General features: G+C 51.4%; 1 protein-coding gene and 1 non-coding gene across 19 annotated transcripts in view; one reads left to right on the top strand and one right to left on the bottom strand.

Annotated features, from left to right (window-relative positions):
- CUX1 (cut like homeobox 1) overlaps positions 1-26,786 on the top strand; it is a 468,585-nt gene that overhangs the window by 373,030 nt on the left and 68,769 nt on the right. For 6 of the 18 annotated variants that reach the window (XM_009202771.3, XM_031665515.1, XM_031665512.1 and 3 more), the window contains 9 exons: positions 2,035-2,093; positions 5,989-6,037; positions 7,665-7,761; positions 8,801-9,472; positions 10,960-11,025; positions 12,234-12,335; positions 13,518-14,362; positions 16,587-16,752; positions 17,309-17,365. In XM_009202771.3, the coding sequence (XP_009201035.2) occupies positions 2,035-2,093; positions 5,989-6,037; positions 7,665-7,761; positions 8,801-9,472; positions 10,960-11,025; positions 12,234-12,335; positions 13,518-14,362; positions 16,587-16,752; positions 17,309-17,365 (2,113 nt within the window). The remainder of the gene's footprint in view (positions 1-2,034; positions 2,094-5,988; positions 6,038-7,664; positions 7,762-8,800; positions 9,473-10,959; positions 11,026-12,233; positions 12,336-13,517; positions 14,363-16,586; positions 16,753-17,308; positions 17,366-26,786) is intronic. The other 12 variants (XM_009202775.2, XM_009202774.2, XM_009202776.3 and 9 more) reach the window with 5 other exon arrangements.
- On the bottom strand, positions 6,225-6,355 carry LOC116274786. Its single transcript, XR_004183560.1, has one exon. It is a non-coding gene; the product is annotated as a small nucleolar RNA SNORA48 (small nucleolar RNA).

Raw genomic sequence — 26,786 nt, 5'->3', positions numbered from 1 at the left:
AGAATGTTCTCAGTTGGCTTTAAACTGTGGTCTTAGCCATGGCTAGTCAAGCAGAACCTGAAAGGGCACCTATGGCTGGCCATGGTGGCTCACACCTGTAATTCCAACACTTTGGGAGGCTGAAGGGAGAATCACTTGAGCTCAGGAGTTTGAGACCAGCCTGGGCAACATAGCAAGACCCCATCTCTTAAAAAATAACCAGGGGTGGTGATGTACATCTGTAGTCCCAGCTACTCAAGGAGCTCGGGCAGGAGGATTGCTTGAGCCCAGGAGTTGGAGGCTGCAGTGAGCTATGATCGCACCACTGCACTCCAGCCTGGGTGACAGGGCAAGACCCTGTCTCTCTTTTTTTTTTTTTAAGAAGAAAAAAAGAAGAAGCAGCAGCATAACACCTAGAAACCCTGTAGAGGGGAAGTTACTGGAAATGACATTTGTTCACCTCTAGCTTGGAAACATGCTGAATGGCCAGAACACCCTCCTGGCACTGCCCCTCCATGTTCTTGTTTTATGTAGAGTTGCCTCATTTCCTCCAAGGAGCTCCCTTTAGAAAAGATCAAAAGCAAACTAGTCCAAAACACCTTCAGAGAAGAAAGCACCCCTACGACCACCCCACAGCAATGGCTCCTCTCACAAGAAAGCCCTGCAGAGCTGTGGGCAGAAACGGCCACACCAGGCTGGGCAGGGTGGCTCACTCCTGTAATCCCAGCACTTTGGAAAGTTGAGGCAGTAGGGTCACCTGGGGTTGGGAGTTCAAGACCAACCTGGCCAACATGACAAAACCCCATCTCTACTAAAAATACAAAAAAATTAGCCAGGAGTGGTGATGCATGCCTGTAATCTCAGCTACTGGGGAGGCTGAGGAAGGAGAATTGCTTGAACTCGGGAGGCCAGGGTTGCAGTGAGCCAAGCGAAGATCACGCTACTGCACTCCAGCCTGGGCAACAGAGCAAGAGTCCGTCTCCACCAAAAAAAAAAAGATTAAAAAGAAAAACAAGAAACAGCCATATCAGTCCCCAGTGGGCTCACAGACCTTTCTGGAGCCCACTGGAGCATCACTGCACTTTGGAAATGTGCCATCGTTCCCCTAGGCACCTGAGAGGGAGCAGCATCTCAGGCAGGGCCCTCCCCACAGGACTCAGACCAGCTTGCTGTCAGGGAAGCCACCGAGCACCTAACTGAACAGGCCCCTACTCCTAAAACCCCAGCATTCAGGGGTTCAGGAGTGCAAAGGCGTTTGCCCTGATGCCTGTTTGATGCCTACTCTCAACACAAAAGGGCTGTGTCTCTCGTTAACGGAGGTTCTCCCAAAGGTGTTGACAACCAGCTATATGAGTCCGTCAGCCTAACATATTTTGTTTAAAACCACACGCTGCTTTTCAGACACCAGGAAAGCCTCTCCTTCTGTTTGCGGTTTCATGGCACTTCCTACAAAATGCACTTTTCCTCCTCTGCAAAGATTCTTCCTTCCGTTGTTTGTTTGTTTAAAGAGGTAGGGTCTCCATTCTTCACTCCGTCACCCAGGCTGGAGTGCAGCGGCACAGTCATAGCTCACTGCACCCTCCAACTCCTGGGCTCAAGCAATCCTCCCACCTCAGCCTCCCAAGTAGCTGAGACCACAGGCATGTACCAGCAACCCAGCTAATTTTTTTTTATTTTTTGTCGAGTTGGGGCCTCACCATGTTGCCCAGACTGGTTTCAAACTCCTGGGCTCAGGCAATCCTCCCACCTCAGCCTCCCAAAGTGCTGGACTTACAGGCATGAGTCACCATACCCAGCCTTCATTCTGCTTTTGCTAAGTTGTACGTTAACAACTTTACAGCATCCCTACACACGTTGCTGTGCCTGGGCACACACTCACACTAGGCAGGCCGGGAGCGTGAAGGAAAAAAGATGGCCCCAGCACTGTTGACTCCATTCACAAGGGCTGGCTTCCCCTTGCAGGCACAGCTGGCTGTTCCACAGCGAATGCCGTCGGTGAAGTCCATGGACCTGTTGTCAGGCATGGCCACTGATCAAATTCTTCTCTGTTTTCAGCAACTGGAAGAAAAACTCAAAGGCCAGGCTGACTATGAAGAGGTGAAGAAAGAGCTGAAGTAAGTACGGAGACCTCTGTGGCCCCTCACAAGCTGGGGCGCATTAGGGCCATCTGCTAACAATGCCAGGCCGGTAACGGGCAGCCTTGGCCCCCTGCCCTCTGGCTCAGCAGATGCCCGTAAATGCAGCCAGAGTTCTGCCACTCCACGGTGTGCTGGGCTACCCAACGCTGTGGGCGTTTGCCCTCGGGCCTGTCCCTGAATTCTTTGGACTTCTGCTAAAAGCTGTGCATTTCAGGTATTCCAGAATGCATGGAATCAGGGGCATAGTGCCTTTACAGAAATGATCAAATATGACCTTGTTTTGCAACTATAAATTCCCCAAACAGAAGCAAAGCACAGGAGGGAAACGTTTTCAGGTTGAAGGTGGGCATATGGCCTCACACTGCCCTGGCCTCCTGGACTCGGAAACTCTGTCTTCCAATCTCTGTTCTCCATCTGTGAGACTAGCCGAAAGCTTGTTGTCTTTTCAGGGCTAATGATGGCATTCTCACTTCTCAAGCTTCAAAGTTCCCTTCTTGGCCAGCAGCCCCCACCTCTGCCTCCTCACCCTGAGCCGCCTTTGGCACTCTGGAGCTCCCAGGTCCTGGTCTTTACCTGTCCCCCAACATCCATCATGCTCCAGGCTCACTGACCTCCCCTGCAAGCCTGGAGCCTGTGGTCAGACCCTCTGTGTTCATACAGCTCCCCTGGATCGTCAACCATTCCAAGCCTTCCCACCGGCATCCCTGCCTCACTCCTAACGTTATTAACCACTGCAAACGAAGGTTGCCTAGGGCGTGGTGACCGGCCCCACAGGTCCCCTGTGCTTCTCGTGGCTGGAACTCTGCTGGTTTGAGGCTTCCTCAGGGGTTCTTCCCTGCCCTTGTCACTGTTACCCCAATCTCTATCCACAGATGCCCTTAGCCCTCAGCTAGGGCCAGACTCCCGCCTCTGGTCTTAGGTGCCACCTCCCATCTGTGCAGGCTGCCCCCTCCGCCTAGACCTTGGGTCTCTTCCTTCCTGCCCCTCCTGCTGTCCCATCAGCCCCTTTCTCTCTTGCTGCTATTTTCCATTTCTCCTTTTAAGATGAGCCTACACCCACTCACCACGTTTTCTTTGTATTGTTAATTCCATTCTGCTAAGAAAAGCTCATTGAGTGTCCTCTTGAACCATCTCACTTCCATGACCAGCTGCCTTCTCTCGCCTGAGACCCCCAGCCTCCCTGGTGTCTGCTGGCCCTCGTAGTCCCTGTCCCCACCATGCTCTCCCCCCGAGTAGTCTCATCCCCTTTCCAGCTGCGAAGCCTCTGTTGGCACCTCTTTGGACAAACCCCTACACCCCTCTAACACTTCCAGCCTTTGTAACTTACTTACTTACTTATTTATTTGACAGAGTTCCGCTCTTGTTGCCCAGGCTGGAGTGCAGTGGTGCTATCTGAGCTCACCACAACCTCTGCCTCCCGGGTTCAAGCGATTCTCCTGCCTCAGCCTCCCAAGTAGCTGGGATTACAGGCATGAGCCACCACCCTGAGCTAATTTTGTATTTTTGGTAGAGATGGGGTTTCTCCATGTTGGTCAGGCTGGTCTCGAACTCCCGACCTCAGGTGATCCGCCCACCTCAGCCTCCCAAAGTGCTGGGATTACATGTAACTTATTATTAAACGTTACCTGGTTAACCTTCTCTACCTGCCTCTCCTATCCCATTCTTTCCTTCCTTTCCCTCTTCTTCCCTCTTCCAAAAAAGAAAAAGAAATTGGGCCTTCTAATTTTGAGCCAGAGAAACTCTGCTGCAAAGGCCTGTGCCCAGCCTCACCCTGGGAGTTAGTATTCCTCTTCCTCCTCCTCCTCCTCCTCCTCCTCCTCCCTCCTCCCTCCCTCCCCCAAGTTCACTTCATTCCCGGGGAGCTGAGGTTTCCAGGCTCCAGCCAGCAGCACATACCAGTCTACTCCCTCTCATCCATAGCCCGCTAGGCCACAGGCTGCCCCTACCCCCACTGCAGGGCTGCCTCGCCAGCCCCGCTTGTCACCACATTCCTGCTGACTCTTTCTGTTGCATCTGCACACGACAGGCCCCACCACCATGTGCACATCTGGAAGCCCCACTCAGGTGGCTTCTTTGCCCAAATGTGCTCCTAGCTGCCCACTTCCTGGTGAACCAGGTGTGCTCTTGGGCTCTTGCCCACGTCCCCTTCTCAACATCGTCCCATTTCCCTTTCCTCACCCCCGTGCAACGGGGTGCTGACCTCAGATCCTCACGTACTGCAGCACAAGACACCCCGTCCCTTCAGGGCCCTTCTCCAATGCTTGTTCATCATGACGCTAAGAAGTGGTCTCCAACCCGTCAAGATCCCTCCTGCTGGGGTCCTCGCAAGTTCTGTCTCTTAATGGAACACTTGGAGTCTTGCCTATTACCTGTACTGGCCTGTAAATTTCCTGGAGTATGGACCAGGAGTGGTTCTGATTTCCCACGACAACAAGCAGCTAGCAGGCTGCTGGTAAAGATCTGTAGAATAAATAAAGAGACACATGGTCTTTTATTACATAATCCAAAGAAGATAGGAAACAAAGGACAGGATTCCATCTTAAGAAACCCCTTTCGGCCAGGCGCAGTGGCTCACACCTGTAATCCCAGCACTTTGGGAGGCCGAGGCGGGCGGATCACCTGAGGTCAGGAGACCAGCTTGGCCAACGTGGCGAAACCCCGTCTCTACTAAAAATACAAAAATGATCCAGGTGTGGTGGCACACACTAAGGGGACAGAGGCCGAAATCGTGGCTGCAGGAACACAGCGAAGGTTCGGTTGACTCTGCACCTGCGAATCATAAATCTCACGGTCCAGCCAGCCTGCTCTGGGTCTCTCCTCCATCCTTGGTATTTCAAAGAAACACTTGCAGCTCCTTCAAAGCCACACAGCCTTACTTCCCCTCTTCTCCTTGGTATACTCAGCAAAAGAGGGACATCCACAGCAAAAGGAACTCAAGAAACAGTAATAATTCTGGGGACCTGGACTCACTGAGACTGTAGTGATCAGGGCATGGCCCTTTTCAGTGCCGATGAGAACAAGGGAGGCAGAAGTCACCTTATGTTGCCACACCTTTGTCATTGCGCTCCTTCCCCAACCTGGGGCTGCAGAGAAGGTCTGTCCACCTCGCTTCTGAGTCATCCAAGTCTAGGACGTTGCCCTTTGCCTATATGCCCTGGTCCCCAGGTGGGTGCCAGTTAGGAGTAAGGTGTGGGCAGTGGCCGCCCTGGTGGGTTCCTCTCTCTCTGGCTTCTTACAACTTTTTCCTTCCCTTTAAGCTTTACAAATACATTCCACTTGCAACAATGTTCTGTCTGTATTAAACTTTAAAATTATACTCTGAACAGACCTGGTGTGACTCCATATGGAATGATTTACATGCTAGGCAAGAAACTTTTGCCAGCCAACTGCTAGTTGAATAGTTATTCTAGAGACATTATCAGATTCTATTACTGCCAGGGAAGTTGTTAAAGTTGACAGTTCTTCAGTTCCTGGAGAGCAGGAAATTGTAATGTTAATGCTTATTAATGTGGCTGTTGTCAAAGGTATAAGTAGAAAATAACCGCTCTGGGCCGGGCATGGTGGCTCACGCCTGTAATCCCAGCACTTTGGGAGGCTGAGGTGGGTGGATCACTGGAGGTCAGGAGTTTGAGACCAGCCTGGCCAACACGGTGAAACCCTGTCTCTACTAAAAACACAAAAATTAGTGGGCATGATGGCACATGCCTGTAATCCCAGCTACTCAGGAGGCTAAGGCAGGAGAATCGCTTGAACCCAGGAGGCAGAGGTTGCAGAGAGCCAAGATTGTGCCACTGCACACTAGCCTGGGTGACAGAACGAGACTCTGGCTCAAAAACTAAAATAAAATAACCCCTCTCTCGTGCTCTTGCAGCATTCTGAAGTCCATGGAGTTTGCACCGTCCGAGGGCGCTGGGACACAGGTACGTGTCTCACTCAATGGTCAGCACTAGCGTCAGCCCCGCTACTGGTTACCACTGGTCCCTCTGGAATATCCCATGATCTCACTGTTTCTACGAGGCCTCTCGCTTACAGTCAATGAGTCATACTTCAAGAACATTTTAACCAAGTTAAAACAGATTGTCTTTTTTTTCTCTCTCTCCTTTTTTCCCATGTGTCCAAGGTATGAACCAGGCATAGATCAAAAGCCACACTGGGGATGAACAAGGGATTGCTTCGTCCCTAACTGATAGGAGATGGGCACTACCAAAAAGCAAATTATCTTTAACTAAAAAGAGGCAAAAAGAGACAAGTTAGTGTTTTCCAAACTGGTAACTGAAGTGAAATTGTGATTTCACTTGAGCCAGGTACTAAGAACGTAAATAAAAAACTGTCAGTTGTGTTTAAGGCGGCCAGGCTCAGTAACTCATGCCTGTAATCCCAGCACTTTGGGAGGCCAAGACAGGCAGATCGCTTTGAGGCCAGGAACTCGAGAACAGCCTGGGCAATATAGCAAGACCACGTCGCTATTAAAAACAAAAAAAAACGAAAAATAGCCAAGTACTATGGCATATGCCTGTGGTCCCAGCTACTTGGGAGGCTGAGGCAGGAAGATCGCTTGAGCCCAGTAGTTCAAGGCTATGGTGAGCTATGATCGCGCCACTGCACTCCAGCCTGGGCAACAGAGACAGACTTTTTTTTTTTTTTTTAATTGCATTAAAGAGCAGCCAAAAATGGATTGGTTTAGGAACTTCAGTTACATGCTGCCTCAGTAGAGAAGGCACAAGGGCAGGATGACAGTGGCCCAGGGTCATCTGGTGGCCGATTAAAACTGACTTCCAGGCCAAGCGTGGTGGCTCACGCCTGTAATCCCAGCACTTTGGGAGGCTGAGGTGGGTGGATCACTTGAGGTCAGGAGTTCGAGACCAGCCTGGCCAACATGGTGAAACCCTATCTCTGCCAAAAATATAAAAAATTAGCTGGGTGTTGTGGCACACGTCTGTAATCCCAGCTACTCGGGTGACTGAGGAAGGAGAATCACTTGAACTCCAGAGGCAGAGGGGACAGTGAGCCAAGATTGTGCCACTGCTCTCCAGCCTGGGTGACAGAGCAAGACTCCGTCTCAAAAAATTAAAAAATCAAATCAAATCAAATTGACATCCTAAGTGGAATCTGACTCCAGATGCCCAGAAGACAACCAACATCTTTGTGGCTGGCAAAAAAAAAAAAAAGTTCCCTTTACAGAAACGTTCGGACAGAGGTTTGTGGCTTAGCAGCCAGTCTTACGGCCAAATGAGGCGCGAGTTCAGGTCGCTTGAGTTTGAGAACAAATGAGAGAATAATTAATTGTTTAGAAGCTGTGGAAGTCTAAGAAGAAAAATGACTTCAACTAGAATCCATTCTTTCTGAAGGGAACTTGTTTTCCACGTGTGTTAAACGTCTTGGGGGAAAATCAGCTGTCCCTACCCACTTTGGAGTCAGATCGAGAGCTGGGTGGGAACACGGACAGACGGAGGGAGGCAGGGCTCCGGGCCTGGTCGCCCAGGAAGCAGGTGGGTGGCCGGCCCCGCAGTGAGCCCCACAGTGAGCCCCCTGCTCTGCCTCTTCTAGGATGCGGCCAAGCCCCTGGAGGTGCTGTTGATGGAGAAGAACCGCTCGCTGCAGTCCGAGAACGCCGCACTGCGCATCTCCAACAGCGACCTGAGCGGTAGGTTGGCCGGGCTTCACGCGTGTGAGGTGCTTGGTTCGCTTCCAGGGGTCGGTCAAGGAAAAGCAAGGTGAATCGTGAGTCTGGGCAGATGCATGGCCAGAGAAGCGCCGGTTAATGAGAACCTTTGACTAATGCGTGTTGGGTGCCCTTCTCCTCACCGCTCCTTCCTTCCCTTCCCCGCCCTGCTTAAAAAGCTGGATGTTGAGACGGGCCAGCCGCACAGGCTCTGCGGAGGTCAGTTAGGGGCAGTGCATCTGGAGACCCCAGGAGGGACAGCTCGGAGGACGTCGGCCTTTCTGATCTGTGTCTAGTTGTGCTGCACAGAGGCCAGGGACAGTGTGAACCCGGCCTCGCTCTGGTGGTGTTTTCAGGGACAGCCCCGGGTATGCCGGGTGCAGTAGAGGTTTTTCTTCCTTGGTCAGGTCTACCCTGGGGATGTGTCCCCCATCCTTAGCCTTTCTTGGCTCATCCCCCAAATGGTGGCGTCACTGACTGTGCTTCTGATTTGGGCAGCTGGTAAAACGCGTACAGGTGTCTCGGGCTCCGATGATATTGCATTCTCAAAACGGGCGCGCGCCTCCAAATCGAGGGGGCTTGGTACCGTGCATCCACCTCAGAGCAAGAGGTACGAGCGAATCCATTGGTCCAAAAATGTCAGTGTTTGCTGCTCCTCCGGCCGGGGCCAGCGGGCCCAGTAAGAGGCCCGTGACCCGTCAACTCTTCCCTCTGTGTGTCACCGGCTCCTTGTCACGCTAGGAGTTTGAATCTATGTGAAGGGGACTCTCCAGGCTGCAACGTACAAGAAAGGCGCAAACATGAATGCATGTTGCTTGTTTTGGGAAGCCTCGTTTGGCTGACTTACAAATTTAATCGGAAAACAAACCAACCCACCTCATTGGCCCTTGTAAAAAAAAAAAAAAACCTGCACTTTTTTTTGTTTTCCCTTTTGCGGGGGCAAACTTTTGCATTTTGGTCTTGGTTTTTTTTTCCCCCTTTGGAATCCCCCATAATGCATTCTGTTTGCCCTTCCTTGTAGGGTCAGCCAGGAGGAAAGGGAAAGACCAGCCTGAAAGTCGGCGCCCGGGATCTTTGCCGGCCCCCCCTCCTTCTCAGTTGCCCCGCAACCCGGGGGAGCAGGCTTCCAATACTAATGGTACACACCAGTTCTCACCAGCGGGGTTAAGTCAAGACTTTTTCAGCTCATCCCTGGCAAGCCCCAGCCTACCCCTGGCTTCTACAGGAAAATTTGCACTAAACTCTCTTCTCCAGCGGCAGCTAATGCAGTCCTTCTACTCCAAGGCTATGCAGGAAGCCGGAAGCACAAGCATGATTTTTTCAACAGGTCCATACAGCACAAACTCCATATCTTCCCAAAGTCCATTACAACAAAGCCCAGATGTCAATGGCATGGCCCCATCCCCCAGCCAGTCAGAAAGTGCTGGGAGCGTCTCCGAGGGCGAGGAGATGGACACTGCAGAAATCGCCCGGCAGGTCAAAGAGCAGCTCATTAAGCACAATATCGGACAACGTATTTTCGGACATTATGTGTTGGGACTGTCTCAAGGGTCCGTGAGCGAGATCCTAGCTCGACCCAAGCCATGGAATAAACTGACTGTTCGCGGCAAGGAGCCATTTCACAAGATGAAACAGTTCCTCTCCGATGAGCAGAACATCCTGGCCCTCCGTAGCATCCAAGGCAGACAAAGAGGTGAGAGACTGGCGTTGGGTGGCGCCAGCGTGTGAGCCCGTCACAGAGTTGCACATGTGTGTGTGCATGCATGTGTGTGTGTGTGTGTGTGTGATGAAACATTTGTGCATCACATCAGGTAAAGTTCTCTTTACTTCTGCCACGTCCAGAGCTCAAGGGTGGCCCGGCATGAGTTAAGGCTGTTAGATTTGGGAGATCTGGACTTTCAAATGCACTCAGCACTCCATACTTAGGAAACCCTGTAGTATTTCAATACTGTAGATCATATTACATGATGTATAGCGTCTCGGTATGCTTAGTGGCCATGGGTCTAATTGGCCTTGGGTGCTGGTCTCACTTTTGGGAGGAGCCCTTGCATCCCCTCCAGCCCCATAGGACCATGTTGACTGGGCTCGATCATTGTGCAGAGCTGGTTCTGTAGGGAGAACACGTCACAGATGACACCCCCCATCTTCCCACCCCGCAAAAGAGGGCGTGTCCCGTGGCCACCTTCCTTACATTGTTCATGGTCCATTAGTGATTTGTTTAGCATTATGAGTAAAACAGGCCTGGCTTGAGTAAAATACACAAAAAATTTTATTTAGGCACCCTTTCTACCCCACCCTCTGTAAAAAGATAAAATGTCAGTCGCTTTCATAATTTCAAAAATCCTAGCCGGGCATGGTAGTTCACGCCCATATAATCCCAGCAGTTTGGGAGGCTGAGGTGGACTGATCGCTTGAGTCCGGGAGTTCAAGACCAGCCTGGGCAATATAGATTTTGTAATCTTTTGATCTACAAAAAAATCAAAAGATTAGCCGGGGGTGGTGGCGTGTACCTGTGGTCCCAGCTACCTAAGAGGCTAAGGCAAGAGGATGACTTGAGCCCAGGAGGTGGAGGCTGCAGTGAGCCATGATTGAGCCACTGCACTCCAGCCTGGGCAACAGAGTGAGAACCTGCCTCAAATAAAAAAAAACAAGAAAGAAAGTTCCTTCTCTGTTTTAAGACCAGGGGAACAATGTGCCACATCAACAGAGCTATAGAGAGGTCATTTCATCAGACATATTTGAAACACCCTGAAATTTAGACTCAAACAGAGCAGGGAGATGTTTTGAACAGCATCAATTTGCACCAAGAACATGCAGTGTTTTATGAGGATGTTAACCGAAATTGAATGTCTTTGGATGATTAATGTGAGCTTTGTTCTGGGGGCTGGTGGGTGATCCTCCTTCAAGGCAGTCCTCCCTCCCGTGGACCTCCCTGGCCTTGATGCCGTAGGTCGCTACTTAGATTTCCCCCATCTCCTTTTGCAGCAGAGTCACGGCCTCTGCGGGCCAGTCAGCCAGGGAAGGGCCTCTCAGAAGATTCTAGAAACTCCCAAGTTGCACAGGCAGCCCTGAGCCCTTTCTTTAGCGACAGGCGGCTCAGATTTCATGTCACACAGCCCATATCGTCAACACCACCATTCCCCTGATTGTTTTGTTCTTACCACACTTGTTTTTCAACAGAGAATCCAGGCCAGAGCCTGAACAGACTATTTCAGGAAGTACCGAAACGAAGAAATGGGTCTGAAGGTATGTTGCAGGCAGGTGTTTTCTTTGCAGTCAGTCACCTAGGGAAGCAGCATGTCCTTAGCTGTGTATTTGGGTTAAAACTGTGCAGTGTGATTCTGGCCTGGAACCTGATGGAAAAACAGCTAGTAAGTATAAAACAAGGCACGGGTTCAAGCACACCCAGCCCCTTCCTCCCAAGCTGCCTGCCCTTTCCCAAGCGCAGGCAGAGGTGAGAAGAGGCATCACTAAGCTAAGCCCCCCCGAGTCTGAATCCCAGCCCACTTCAGATCCTAATTACCCGGTCCCCCATTTTTCTCAGACGCAGTTGAAAAAATAACAGTGGTTGCTCTGAGAAAAGTCAGGTGACCCCATCAAATTAAATACTGCTGCTTCCTTGTATTTTTAACTCGGAAATACACTCAAGGTCCTACGGAACGAACGCATCCCAAATCGTCCCGGTGGCGTACTTGTTTTTAAATGGTGGTATACTTGTTTTGAATGCAGTGGTTCCTATTCAGGAAGGTAGTACGAAATTAAACTATCCGGGCAGCTTCCCGAAAGAGCTGGGGCCGGCCCCCGGGCCATAGTAGCTTCATTTCGTCTGCACATTTGCCTGCACAAACATCACCATGTGGCCGAAAGAATCCATCCTCGCCCCTTAGGAATTTCTGCAGGCTCCTTTCCTCATTTGTAAATTTTAAAAAGACATTATGGGATCATAGATGCGAACAATTTTTTAAGTTAAGTCTGTCTGTCTTCACCCTGTGCCTCTGAATGATTGACAGACAATCAGCCTCAAACCCTCCACCCTCCTTTCCCATTTATCCTGTGTGGGCCACCAGCCTCCAATAAACATCTAACCCCGATGAGAGTCAGTCCCAAGCCACAGCAGTTGCTTCTAAGTGACTCATGAGAAACATTGCCTTTTAATCACCCACCTTTTATATATATGGATTAAATGATCGGTTCTCCAGGGCACTAACCCACGGGTGGTGTCCGGCTCTGGCAGAGTGACACTGGCCATAAGGTCAACTGAGCAGGAAATCCCTCCTGCCCGGTGTCGCTGTGAAGTTGCACTCACAGCAAACGCAGGCCACTGGGAGGCCACATCTGCCTCCTTGTGTCACCAGCCCCCACCCGGGGCTATATATCAGAATGACGTCTTCGCGCAGCGCTGCTTTCTGTCCGAGGTTTGGGTTTGATGTCATTGGCGCAACTTCTCCCCACAGGTAACATCACCACCCGGATCCGAGCCTCGGAGACTGGCTCTGATGAAGCCATCAAGTCCATCCTAGAGCAAGCCAAGCGGGAGCTCCAAGTGCAGAAAACTGGTACAGCTTCCATTTCTTCACCCACTGTCTTCCAAACTTAATTAAGAGAATTGTCATGAGTGCTCTGGTCAGCAGTAATTAACTATTTTTTTTTTTAAGCAATAATGAACGCCTGTTCTCAAGTATTTAGGCACGTAGAGAGAAGCAGGTCTGTCTTTGTGATCTGTATTTGCCTAATAGTTACCTTTTTCTTTTTTTTGAGATGCAGTCTCGCTCTGTTGCCCAGTCTGGAGTGCAGTGGCACAATCTCAGCTCACTGCAACCTCTGCCTCCCAGTTTTAAGCTATTCCCCTGCCTCAGCCTCCCGAGTAGCTGGGACTATAGACATGTGCCACCATGCCCACTAATTTTTGTGTTTTAGTAGAGACAGGGTTTCACCATGTTGGCCAGGCTGGTCTCGAACTCCTGACCTCCAGTGATCCGCCCACCTCGGCCTCCCACAGTGCTGGGATTACAGGCATGAGCCACCACACCTGGCCCCTAGTTACAATTATTCACAGAAATTACACTCCTCAACTTTGACAGAACTACTTGCATTTCAGAATATAGCACAGGAAAATGAATACTAAGTATAAAAATTATCAGAGGCCAGGTGCGGTGGCTCACACCTATAATCCTGGCATTTTGGGAAGCTGATGGAGGAGGATGGCTTGAGTTCAGGAGTTTAAGACCAGCCTATGCAACATAGTGAGAGACCTTGTCTCTTAAAACACTAGCCAGGCATGGTGGTGTGCACCTGTGGTCCCAGCTACTTGGGAGGTTGAGCTGGGAGGATTGCTTGAGCCAGGGAGGTAGAGGTTACAGTGAGCCATGATCACTGCACTCTAGCCTGGGCAACAGAGCGAGATCCTGTCTCTAAAAAAAAAAAAAAAAAGAAATCCTCGGGGAAAGGAGCCACAGGAGGGCACGTCAGGGAGCACTTTCACTGACACCCCCTTTGTTACCCTCTACATCTGTGTGTACCAAAGGCCACCAGGTCATCAAGCTGCAGCATCAGGCCCTGGCCCTTGGTTCAGACAAGATGCCTGAATGTTTCACTGACAGGGGCCATGCTGGGGAAATAGACGGTGTGGTCCTCCCAAATAACCCACACTTTGCAGTAGGTCAAGTTAGGATGAGAAGCATGTCCCCAGCTAAAGGGGGCCCCCCCTGCCACACTCTCACCCCTGTCTCTCCACGCAGCAGAGCCGGCCCAGCCTTCCTCCGCATCCGGCAGCGGGAACTCCGATGACGCCATCCGCTCCATCCTGCAGCAAGCCCGCCGGGAGATGGAGGCCCAGCAGGCCGCCCTCGACCCTGCCTTAAAGCAGGCACCGCTGTCCCAGAGTGACATCACCATCCTCACCCCCAAGCTTCTGTCCACCTCGCCCATGCCCACCGTGTCCAGCTACCCGCCTCTCGCCATCTCCCTGAAGAAGCCCTCCGCAGTTCCTGAGGCTGGTGCCTCTACTCTGCCGAACCCCCCGGCCCTCAAAAAGGAGGCCCAGGAGGCCCCCGGGCTGGACCCCCAGGGAGCCGCCGATTGTGCACAAGGGGTCCTGAGACAGGTGAAAAACGAAGTGGGCCGCAGCGGTGCCTGGAAGGACCACTGGTGGAGCGCGGTGCAGCCAGAGAGAAGAAACGCCGCCTCCTCCGAGGAGGCCAAGGCCGAAGAAACGGGCGGCGGGAAAGAGAAAGGTAGCGGTGGCAGCGGAGGTGGCAGCCAGCCTCGGGCCGAGCGCAGCCAGCTCCAGGGACCCTCGTCATCAGAGTACTGGAAGGAGTGGCCCAGTGCCGAGTCCCCATACTCCCAGAGCTCAGAGCTGAGTCTGACCGGGGCCAGCCGCAGCGAGACGCCACAGAACAGCCCCCTGCCATCCTCCCCGATCGTGCCCATGTCCAAGCCCACCAAGCCCTCGGTCCCCCCGCTGACCCCTGAGCAGTACGAGGTCTACATGTACCAGGAGGTGGACACCATCGAGCTCACCCGGCAGGTTAAGGAGAAGCTGGCCAAGAACGGCATCTGCCAGAGAATCTTCGGGGAGAAGGTAAGGGATCTGATCTTGAGGCTTTGGTTCTCCCGTCTCTTCTGCTTGCTGAGGACCAAGTATCTATCCCAGAGTCTGTGACCCTCACCCATTTCAATTCACCCAAGAGCGGAGCATAAGGCATCCTCTGCTCCCAGACTTCCAAGGTGCGGCTGGTAAACATTCCAGCCCCGATTCCATTTGTCAAGCCCCGACTGCAGCCAGGTTCTGGGCTCGGCCTCTCACCTGTGTGCTGCCCTTTCAACCTCTCAGTTACGCTGGGAAGTAGACGATAAAATCCCCATTTGACCAGGAAGGACATCAAGGCTTGGGGACGTTAACTACTTGCCCCAAGCTGGCCGGCAGCCTAGTTCACATCTAGCTTTTGCTGCCAAGGGGGAAGCCGAGAGGCACCCCTGCAAGTTTCTTTGGCTAAAAAAGATCTGATCTGATCACATAGAGGGACCACCAGTACGCAGAGAGCCAAAAGGGACTTACTAGAAAAGGCTGCAGAGAGCATCATTGTTCCTTTCTGTGTAACTCTTGGATATTGTTCAGTCAGAGAGGTCAAGCAACCTGCCCAGGGACACACAGCTCGGGGATGGCCCAAGCAGGGTGGCCTGTGTTTCCCCATCATCCGTCCCTAGCTCAGGAAAGTGTAATCATGCATGGACAAGCTTCTAGGGCTTTCTGTTCTTGGCACTTTCCTGGTCACTGGGATTCAGGAGAATGAGGGTTAACTGCACCTGCCAAATCTAAAATAAACATCATGTCCTAGTATCATTTTATTTATTTATTTTTTGAGATGGAGTCTCACTCTGTTGCCCATGCTAGAGTGCAGCGACGCTATCTCGTCTCACTGCAACCTCTGCCTCCTGGGTTCAAGCGATTCTCCAGGTTCAAGCGATTCTCCTGCTTTAGCCTCCCGCGTAGCTGGGATTACGAGAGCCCACCACCACGCCCAGCTAATTTTTGTATTTTTAGTAGAGTCGAGATTTCACCATGTTGGCCAGGCTGGTCTCGAACTCCTGACCTCAAGTGATCTGCCCGCCTTGGCCTCCCAACCCCCTACCATTTTAGATTAGATTTAGATTAAATAATGGAGTGCTGAATAGAACGAGAAGCACCCCTCTTCCCTAAAAGGAAGGTGCCCTTCCTGAGGGAGCACGTGGCTGATCAGCAGGGGACAAATCTCCCTCCCCTGCTTGCCAAGCCAGGGTCCCTGCATGGTGCCGTCCCCGCACTCCCCGCCCTGCCTTCCACTCCGTGTTTGCCATATGCTGTGCTGTAAATCCGAGTGGTGTCCAATGGCGAACTTTGCCCTGATTTTGCAAAAGGTGAAGGGGGGCAACTAGAAATGAGGATGAGTATTTCAAGCCCCTTGAGATTTCTAGATCAGTGTTGTAAAAATACCATTTGAGAACATGGAAATAGACATTCGTGCTCATGCCTTAAATTTAGCAGACTTAATAGCACTGAACTTGTTTGGCCCGTGAGTGCAGTTTTATTCTGGAACTTGAGAACTTTTCAAAAGAGTGATCGGATGCAGCCCCTAAATATCCCAGGGCGGCATCTGTGTCCTGTGGGGAGTGTTTGTGCCTATACATATGTATGGCCATATGGGAGCATCAGAAAACTCGGGTGTGTACACGCAACTCAGCGATCATCTGCGGCGGACTGTCACTCCCAGGCCAGCTCCCCGGGTCCTACCAGCTCACCTCTGGGCCCCCACCTTTGATCAGGATGCGGTCAGAGCAAGCAGACCTTTCTAAATGCTGGCCTGGTTCTGTTTGCAGAGGACACCAGCTTCCCCGGTCCCACCGGCACCCACTGCCCCACCTCCAGAGGGGTCTTATCCCTGGCACCTTAGCCTTTCCCGGTGCCACCAGGTGAAGAGCAAGGTGCTTGTACACACCTCCTCCGCAGGGTGTCAGGGTGACAGGCCTGCTGTCTTGGCAGGATCAAGACCCTGGGATGAGACCCTCTTCCCTTCCTGGGAGCCAAGAGCTGTGGCTGTAACCATGGCTTGCCCAAAAGTCCTCCTGTGCCGGGGTCTCAGCCTACCATTGATCTTTAAACGTTTATTCCCTGCCCACAACCTGTCACTGCCACCAGGCCGCAGTTCTGTGCTCAGAAGTCAGCCCTAGACACGCCCTCTGTGTGTTGCATGTGCATTGCAGCAGTGTCTGTGGCGTCAGGCTATTACCCCGGCACTGATGGCCGTGTGTGTTCGGTGCCATTCCAGGTGCTGGGCCTGTCCCAGGGCAGCGTCAGCGACATGCTGTCCCGACCGAAGCCATGGAGCAAGCTGACGCAGAAAGGCCGAGAACCCTTCATCCGGATGCAGCTCTGGCTGAACGGCGAGCTAGGCCAGGGTGTTCTACCCGTCCAGGGCCAGCAGCAAGGGCCAGGTACCAGGGGTCCTGCCAGAGGAGAGGGGCTGCCCCCACTGTAGCAAGGACCTGGTCACAGCAGCCCCACCTGGGCTATGCAGAGAGGGAGGAGGGAACTCCACCCCAGGAGGCGGCCAGCCACGCTCCCCACCATGGGCTGGTGCTGGGGGACAGAACCATCCCCTTCCTCCACAACCTGTCACCGTGGGACTGACTTTAGTGTTTAGGAGAGAAGATCGTGCCTAATTTTATAAGCAGCAGAAAATGAGTTACCAATTTAAAAAATGCTGTTTATACATAAATACAGGTAAAAGTCAAGTAGCTGAATCAGGGATTCAGGAAAGAAAGTCAGCCAAGGGTACTAAAGTGGGAGATGTCACAGGCAAAACCTTTCACCTTCTCCCAGCCCAGGGGCCTGGCTTTGCGACAGCAGCGCCTCCCTGGCCCGCGGGTCCCGTGCTCGCCCCTCCCCAGGAGGAGTGGGAAGCCTCCCCGGGCCTTGCCACATGCAGTTAGGAAGCTTTAAGCCCTGGGCCGCGTTCCTTCCTTTAATTATAACCTTTTTCTACTTCAGTCCTCCACTCTGTGACGTCGCTCCAGGACCCGCTGCAGCAGGGCTGTGTGAGCTCAGGTAAGCAGCCAATTTCTGTTGCTTTTACATGAAATGTCTCACTGCCTTTTCTGTTGTCCCGTGCTCTGCTCTGTCCCGGGGAGACTCCAAGGGACCCCACGTTCTGGATTTGGGGAGCTGAAATATGGCATCCTGTCTGCAAACGGGGTCCCTCTCTGCGTCAGTTTCTAATGGAGGGCGAGTCGACAGTGCACGGAGGGACCCTGCCAAGGTTTGCACACCCACTGTCATCCTTCGTCGGCCTAGAGCCTTGTGTTCAGGGCTGGGGTCTAAGTCAGAGACAGATTCCCCACTCGGGGGCTTACTGTCTGACAGGAAGGGACAAAGTACAGGCGCACATCCCTCTCCTGGTGTGGTCGTGTCAGGGGACTTCTTGTCTAACCGGAAGACATCTAGGCATCCTCTGAACAGGAAAATGGGGAGCTTGGACCTTGAACAGTGGGAAAGGTAGGGTAGCAGAAAGGAAATGGCCAGGAAACCCCTGAAGACAGCTCAGGCGTGAACGGATGAAGAGCTGGGGACTGAGATCAGAGCCCGGGAGCAGGTGGTAGCGGAGGGTGGTGGCTGCAGGCTGAGAAGCTCAGGCTCCTTTCTGTCTGCATTTCACAGCCTTGAGGTCTCCAACCAGACTTGTTCTCTTTGCCACACGGTGCCTGGACACAGCCCGTCCAGGCTGACCCATGGCTACGGCTCCTAGGCTCCCTCCTGCGCCCCCCGCCTCCCATCTCATGCGCCGATCCCACACTTGGAGCTGAGCTTTTTACAGCCAGCTTTTAGGAACAGCCAGCACTGTGAGCTGGTCCTCTTTTTCCCTTTCTGTATTTTTCTAAACATGTTGATTCGTCTCCATATCCCATTGATTCATTGAAAACACAAACAAAGCTAACAGGAGCACGAAGCCCGCCAGCTTGCCGCAAGCTCCACGAGGGGGAATGTGTGTAGCACAGGGAACAGCTGTGTGGCAGTGGCTGCTGCTTCTGCAAGAGCCCAAACCCTCACACAGATGCAGCCGGAGCGCCTCGGTGGCATCTCAGTCCCCAGTTGAGAGTTCTGCGTGTTTTCCGTGTTTGATTTGATTCTGACCAACGTAGGGGTCAGGAGGCTGCATCTCACCACGCTGTGGGTCTTCTTGGCTGGACATCTAGGTAGAGCGGGCGTCCATCGGAAGAAGGGATCGCTCATTCTGGCTTGGCCAATTTAATTAGAAAGTACCAAGAACTAATCCAGCACTGGCTCGAGTTCAGAATACTTGAGGGGAAATCATGGATGTAGCTGTTTGTGCTGGAGTTTTACGGACGTCTGCATGGAAAGTTAGCCTTGACCCCCTGCTCTAACGGGAAGTTGGCCTTCTTTAAACTCATGAGAGTATTTGAGTCCATTGAGGCAGGACTGAACTTGGCAGAAAGTGACTAATGTTTTCTAGATCAAAACCGCTCGTTAGACCGGGTGCAGTGGCTCACGCCTGTAATCCCAACAGTTTGGGAGGCCAAGGCGGGTGCATCACCTGAGGTCAGGAGTTTAAGACCAGCCTGACCAACGTGGTGAAACCCCGTCTCTACTAAAAATACAAAAAAATTAGCTGGGTGTGGTGGTGGGAGCCTGTAATCCCAGATACTCGGGAGGCTGAGGCAGAGTTGCTTGAACCCGGGAGGTGGAGGTTGCAGTGAGCTGAGATCGTACCACTGCACTCCGGCCTGGGTGACAGAGTGAGACTCCATCTCAAAAACAAAAAAAAACAAAAAACCCCTTGTCCTACATAAAACAGGAAGTCTCCCTCGGTGCCATCCCTGCTGGCATCAGATCGATGCCAGAAGCAATTTCTCCTTGACGGAACAAATCCTAGAAGAATGACGTTTTACTTTGTATTGTAACAGATCATCGCCACTGTGCTGGAATGTCCCTACAACAGTCACGTGTCAAACCTGAGAAAAACACACTAGGCTCTAAGAGGAATGTAAATGATATTTGTAAGATACCAATTGACTTTATAGAATAAAGTCAGTTAAGACTCCTGGGCAGTCTCGCAGATTGGAAGCAGGAGATAGAAAAAGGCAATGAGCCCCTGGATGAAACGGGACAGGGTATGGAGGTTGCCAGTGGTTTTTGTGAAGAGGCAGCAAATGGATGTATCTCCCCCACCCCGCTTCCATGTCATTCCAGCGAGAGGGGAGGTGAAGCACATATCACCGACCCAACACCCTGAAGTCATAGGAAAGCAGCAGCAGAAGCAAAAATCATGGTCATAGGAAAGCCAGCAGCAGAAGCAAAAATAATGGTGACTAGGGAAAAAAAATGGAAAAAGATTTCTTATATTGCAGGAAAATTTTTTCTTTTTTTTTTTTTTTTTTAAGACGGAGTCTCTCTCTGTTACCCAGGCTGGAGTGCAGTGATGCAATCTCAGCTCACTACAACCTCCACCCCCCAGGTTCAAGTGATTCTCCTGCCTCAAACTCCCGAGTAGCTGGGAATACAGGTACCCACCACCACGCCCAGCTAATTTTTGTAGTTTTGGTAGTGACAGAGTTTCACCATGTTGGCCAGGCCAGTCTCGAACTCCTGACCTCAGGTGATTTCCCCCACCTCAGCTTCCCAAAGTGCTGGGATTACAGGCGTTAGCTACTGCGCCTGGCCAGGAAAATTTTTTAAAATTGTATAGCGTAATGACGGCTAAGTAAAAATATTTCTCTGGACCAGCAGGACTAGGAGGGCTTTGCCAGAAAGAAAAGAGATTATCATATGGCTTTCCTCATCTGAGTCTTTACTATCAGAGGTTACTTTTCAAGGGAGTTTCACACGGTGGCTCACATCTGTAATCCTAGCACTTTGGGAAGCCAAGGTAGACAGGTCGCCTGAGCTTAGGAGTTCAAGACCAGCCTGGGCAAAATGGTGAAACCCTATCTCTACAAAAAATGCAAAATTAGCCAGGTGTGGTGGCATACACCTATAGTTCCAGCTACTTGGGGGACTGAGACAGAAGGATTGCTTGAGCCTGGGAGGTCGAGGCTGGAGTAAGCCAAGATCACGCCACTGCACTCCAGGCTGGGTGACAGAGGGAGACCCTGTCTCAAAATAATAATAATAATAATAAAAATTTTTAAAGCTATGTTTGCAGTATACGGAGTGTGTGTGTGTGTGTGTGTGTGTGTGTGTGTTGGTGTCTCACTCTGTCGCCCAGGCTAGAGCGCAGTGGCACAATCTCAGCTCACTGCAACCTCCGCCTCCTGAGTTCAAGCGATTCTCCTGCCTCAGCCTCCCAAGTAGCTGGGACTACAGGTGCGTGCCACCACACCTAGCGATCCACCCACCTCAGCTTCCCAAAGTGCTGGGATTATAGGCATGAGCCACTGTGCCCCGCCCAGTATATGGAATTTAATTTAGAAAAATAGAGTTGCTTTCTAACAGTGGTTTTTAGTAAATCCTTAGGATGGGTGACATGAGAAACTCTAGAATCTTCCTTGACAGTGTCTCTGCGGAAACTTCCCTGAAGCAGGGGAGCGAGCCTCTGTCCTAAGATTGCTGCAGGATTCCGATTCCCTGTTCTTCCCATGGCTACCCCAGAATCCTCAAGAGGCTCACAGACCCAGAAGATGCTCCCTCCATTGTCTGTTTTGAGTAGCTCGCCGTGGTAGAACCAGTGTCTGCAGGAAGGTCATTGCAGGCCCGTCTTGGCTTCTTCCTGAAAGTCGGTGAGAAACGCTCAGTGCTTGAAATTCCGGGCCTCCAAGATGGACTGGCGGTTGGTTTTCCCTCCCAGGTAGGCAGGGACTTTGGACAACTTGCTTAGCCAGCCACAGCCCTGCAGTAAGGGAAACAGGCTTACAGCGGAGTCCGTGGGGGCAGATGGCTCTGTGCTGTGTGCTCGGTTACCATGGCGATCAGGTGCCCTGCGCTAGAGTGGCCTCGCCCATCTGAACAGCAAGCTGCTGGCCCAGGAGTCTGTTTTCTTTCCTCACTGAAGAGCTCCCGTCAGCGTCTTCCTGCTGGGCTCTATTGCCCTGTCTGTCCCTCCATTTTCCTTAATGACTTAGGCGCCAAATTTGCCAAAAAGGAGAGAGAAACTGACGTTTCATTCACATCATTACTTTTTCCTCTTGGCGGATACAACAGGTTCTGAATGTTCCTCTAAGAATCCAAGCATGGGGGTGACGGCCTTGGGCATTAAGGAAATTTGATGCCATTTTTAAGCAGCAGCGTCACTAGTGACCCGCCACTTTTTCTTAGATGCTGTTGAGGCCTTGAAAAGGTGTAAGGTGATAGGTTCCATGCCGGTCATGAGTAACTTCTTTTTAAGAAAAACGGTTTTTAAAAGACAAATCTTCAGATCAGTTACCTGTTCACAGGTTTTCTGGTGCGTCTTAACTTTCTACAAATATTTTTGTGTTGGCTTCTTGCAAATTGCTCAGCGCCTTGGGGTGTAAAGGGGGGCGTAGTTATAACCAGAGTCATCTTTGATCTAATTTGGAAAACTTCATTTCAAGATGGAGTTGCAGGTGGTCCTCAGGGACTAATTCTGCAGGCCCTTTTGTCTGTTCGTCATTCCAGGCGTCATCCCTCATTCCTGGACCTCACACTACTTAACCATAGCAAATGTTCATAGAGGAGAAGGTAGGGGCTCTTTAAGGCTTGTTTGCTCAGAGTGTGGCCTTCTTATCATTTAGCAATTTATCTTACTCTATTTTTTGTTTATTTTTTATAGATAGATGGGGACTCACTCTGTTGCCCAGTCTGGAGTGCAGTGACATGATCACTGCTCAATACAGCCTCAACCTCTCAGGCTCAAACAATCCTCTCTCCTCAGCCTCCTTAGTAGCTGGGATTTACAGACACCGTCCACCACACCCAGCTAATTTTTTTGTAGAAGTGGGGTCTCTTTTTTATTCTTTCTTTCCTTTTTTTTTTTTTTGTTTTTATTTTTGTCTTTGTTTTTTGAGATAGAGTCTCGCTCTGTCACCTGGGCTGGAGTGCACTGGCGCAATCTCCGCTCACTGCAACCTACACCTCCTGGGTTCAAGCAGTTCTCCTTCCTCATCCTCCCAAGTAGCTGGGATTACAGGCACCCGCCACCACACCCGGCTAATTTTTGTATTTTTAGTAGAAATGGGGTTTCGCCATGTTGGCGAGGCTGATCTTGAACTCCTGACCTCAGGTGATCCACCCACCTCGGCCTCCCAAAGTGCTGGGATTACAGGTGTGAGTCACCACACCCGGCCTTTTTTATTCTTTATTTCCAATACCCAAGTAAGCTGGAGAAGTAGGGGATCTCTGTTGCCAGGGCTGGTCTCAAACTCCTGGCCTCCCAAAGAGCTGCGATTACTGATGAGCCTCCACACCCGGCCACTTTGTAACTTTTTAATGTGGGAGCGTTTCATTGCTGTGGCCAACAAGCTGTTAAGTCTGCGTTCACACTGGCTTCTAGTGTATTATGGCTATCCAGGTGGAAGGATGGTCCCCTGCCCTTGGCTGAATCGTAAAATTCCCGGCTCTTTCCCGGCGTGTTAGAAATGATGGGTTCCAAGCCTTCTCTGCTGCCTGTTGCTGTTCCCAGTCAGCCAACAGAGTATCAGTTGCCTCTTTGAGAAGACAGCTGCTGTGGTCTGTCTCTAACGTGGGTGGTCCGATGTGTGCCCCTCTTTGACGTGAAGCCCACAGGGCCGTGGGCTGTCCATGACCTTGTACAACCAGGAGATCCCCTATCGCGGTCAGGTCCACATTCCTTTTGAATGTGCATGTGTGTCATGGTCATGGCTCTTAGCTGGTCCCCACCAGATAGCCAGGAACATGTGTCCAGGGCTCATGAGCTTTAAACTCTGCTGTAAGATTCTAAAGCAGTGTCCTTGATAAGCAGCCAGTTCTCCCATGTTCATGGCTAACACTCAGTGTTGCGAGCATGTGGATTGCATGTTCATAGGGACAGGAGGGGCTGATTGCACCCCCTGGAAATTCCATGGCACTGTCTGAAGCAGGCAGGAGCCAGGCACAGTGACTCACACTTGTAATCCCAGCCCCTTGGGAGGCTGAGGTGGGTGGATCACTTGAGGTCAGAAGTTTGAGACCAGCCTGGCCAACCTGGTGAAACCCAGTTTCTACTAAAAATATAAAAATAAGCCAGGCATGGTGGTGTGCGCCTGTGATCCCTGCTACTCAGGAGGCTGAGGCAAGAATATCACTTGAACCTGGGAGGTGGAGGCTGCAGTGAGCAGTGACAGCACCATTGCACTGCAGCCTGGGTAACGAAGCGAGACCCTGTCTCCCTGCAGAAAAAGATTACCTCTTCCGCTGGAGGCATTAAAGACTCAGCTTTTCAGCCAGGCGCAGTGGCTCACACCTGTAATCCCAGCATTTTGGGAGGCCAAGGCGGGCGGATCACCTGAGGTCAGGAGTTTAAGATCAGCCTGGCCAACATGGCGAAACCCCGTCTCTAGTAAAAATACAAAAAATAGCTGGGTGTGGTGGTGCAGGGCAAATCTGTAGTCCCAGCTACTCGGGAGGCTGAGGCAGGAGAATCGCTTGAACCCGGGAGACCGAGGTTGCAGTGAGCCAAGATCACACCACTGCACTCCAGCCGGGCGACAAGAGCAAAACTCCATCTCAAAAAAAAAAAAAAAAAAAAAAAAACTCAACGTGATCTTGGCTGAGCTAAGATAAAACAGGACTGGCTGTGCCACCGTGAACCCTTCCAGAGACAGGTGAGGCAGGCTGCACGGGGGCAGCGCGGGAAGTCCCAGCTGATGAGACGAGGCTGGGGGACCACCCCGAGAGCCACAGGAGGAAGGGCACATGCGCTTCTCAGAAGTTCCTTGATGTGTGACGTGTCAGGATCACTCGGAGACCTTGCCGGAAAGCCCCTTTGTCACTGTGTATGACCTGCTTGTTCAGTTCCCCAAGCCCAGGTGACAGAGCGAGACTCTATCTCAAAAAACAAAGACAAAAATAAAAACAAAAAAAAAAAAAAGGAAAGAAAGAATAAAAAAGAGACCCCACTTCTACAAAAAAATTAGCTGGGTGTGGTGGACGGTGTCTGTAAATCCCAGCTACTAAGGAGGCTGAGGAGAGAGGATTGTTTGAGCCAGATGATTGTGGGATTCACGATGGGGGTTGGCCACATGTTACTGGAACCAGCACCCTGTGACATTTATGCAGGAGAACACGGGCGTGTGGAGGGCCTTTTGTTCCTGGGACAGCCCAGCCTGGGGGACCCTCCACACACAGATCCTGCACAGACGCCCCAGGCAGCCAGTGCTGAGTACCATAGCCCACTTTAGGTTTTGTTTCAAAGCAACCAACGTTGCTGTCAAGGGAGCAAGGCGGCCTACGCAGGCTGCCAGCACCACCCCAGCACCCTGCAGTCCCACCTCCCAGCACCACCCATCACACCCCCTTGGGGAAGGCTTTGCCAGAACTCGGCCCCCAAAGTCTCTGTTCCTAGAGCAGAATTTGTCCCTGTACCTCACCCAAAGAGAGGGGAGAAGTCATAGCCCAGAGTCACCGATTTATTTGACTTTTTTGTTTTTATAATGATTTGCAGGATTTTTTCCAAGAAGTAAAATGCACCATAGTTACAAAATGCAAGCATTCAAACTTACAATTTTTTTTTAAGAAATCAGTCACCAGCCCTCCCTCATCCTCCTCTCACACACCCCCAACCCCCCACCCCGCCACCGTCCCGTTTCTCATGTGCCCTTCAGGACAGTCATGCATCTAAATATTTATTCCACACAGACGGGGGCCGTGCAGGCCTCAAAAAGGCCATGTGCCTTGCTTTTCTCCCTTAGTAACACACCATGGGGACCTTCCTCCATCAGCATGTGGAGGATTTTCTCATTTTGTGTGTGCGTGTGTGAGACGGAGTCTCTCTCTGTCACCCAGGCTGGAGTGCAGTGGCACGATCTCAGCTCACTGCAGCCTCCGCCTCCCGAGTTCAAGCAATTCTCCTGCCTCAGCCCCCAAGTAGCTGGGATTACAGGTGTGCGCCTCCGCACCCGACTAATTTTTTGTATTTAGTATAGACGGGGTTTCACCATGTGGCTCAGGCTGGTCTCGAACTCCTGACCTCAGGTGATCCACCAGCCTCAGCCTCCCAACGTGCTGGGGTTACAAGTGTGCACCACCACGCCCGGCCAGATGTCTGCCTTTAAAACAGAATCTGGTCACATCTTCCCACCTCCTTTGGTGGAGATTGTCCCTTGCAGATGGTGCCGGGTGCTCCTGGCACCCCAGTCCCCTGAGACGTGATCTGCATGTGCCTTTCCAAAGTCTCACCTTCTACAAAATGCTGTTCCATCCTTGGAAGCTGTCCGTTCATTGACCAGTTCCTTAAAGTGGACACAAAACCTTGAGCTTCCAGAGTAAGACTATAGGGTCTAGGTCACTGCTCAGGCCATTTGGGGCCAAGCTAGTATGGAACCAGGCCAACTAAGCTGGAAACAGCCGGCAAGGTTGAGGGGTCACATAACTCTCGTTCTTCCCATCGCTTTCCCTGGACCCTCCGTCCTGGTGCTCCCTGGCTTCCCCTTCTGAAAAGGCCCAGCAGGCCCAGCCTGGCTTATAAACACATCCCGTTCTCTCCCCTTCAGGCTTTCCATAGAAAACAGAATTTACAGCACATTGGGCATTCAGTACAAGAGACAAAAATAGGTCATAGGAGCAAATGAGGACTTCAGTTTTCAGTGGTTGAATTCTAGGGAAGGAATGAAAAAGCTTAAATGCCTAGAAACCCTCAGGTGATTGCAGAAAGGGGATGGGAATAAAACAAGGGAGTCCACGTGCTGGCATGGACTCTGTGCCGCTTACAGAGCTGATGTCCTTAATCCGTAATCAATAAGTGAGGCCAGGCACAGTGGCTCACGCCTGTAATCTCATGTAATCTCAGCACTTTGGGAGGATGAGGCAGGTGGGTCACCTGAGGTCAGGAGTTCAAGACCGGCCTGGCCAACATGGCGAAACCCTGTTTCTACTAAAAATACAGAAAAAATTAGCCGGGCGTGGTGGCGGATGCCTGTATTCCCAGCTACTCGGGAGGCTGAAGCAGGAGAGTAACTTGAACCCGGAGGTGGATGCAGTGAGCCGAGATGGCATCACAGTGGCACTCCAGCCTGGGCAACAAGAACAAAACTTCGTCTCAAAAAATAATAATAATAATAATAATAATAATAATAATAATAATAAGTAGAAACAGTTCCCTCCTCTTATGGATGGAATAAACCAAGACTCAGAGATAGGAGGTGATATGCCCCAGTCAAGAAAGTGGTGGCCAGGCACAGTGGCTAATGCCTGTAATCCCAACACTTTGGGAGGCCAAGACAGAAGGATCGCTTGAGTCCAGGAATTTGAGACCAGCCTGAGCAACATAGCAAGACCCCATCTCTACAGGAAATTTAAAATGTAGCCGAGCATGGTGGTGCGCGCCTGTAGTCCTAGCTAC

The sequence above is a fragment of the Papio anubis genome, chromosome 4, assembly GCF_008728515.1.
Source record: "Papio anubis isolate 15944 chromosome 4, Panubis1.0, whole genome shotgun sequence".
In the NCBI taxonomy this organism is placed as follows: domain Eukaryota; kingdom Metazoa; phylum Chordata; class Mammalia; order Primates; family Cercopithecidae; genus Papio; species Papio anubis.
Note: the sequence above shows the minus strand (reverse complement) of the source record. Positions and strands in the feature narration are given on the sequence as shown.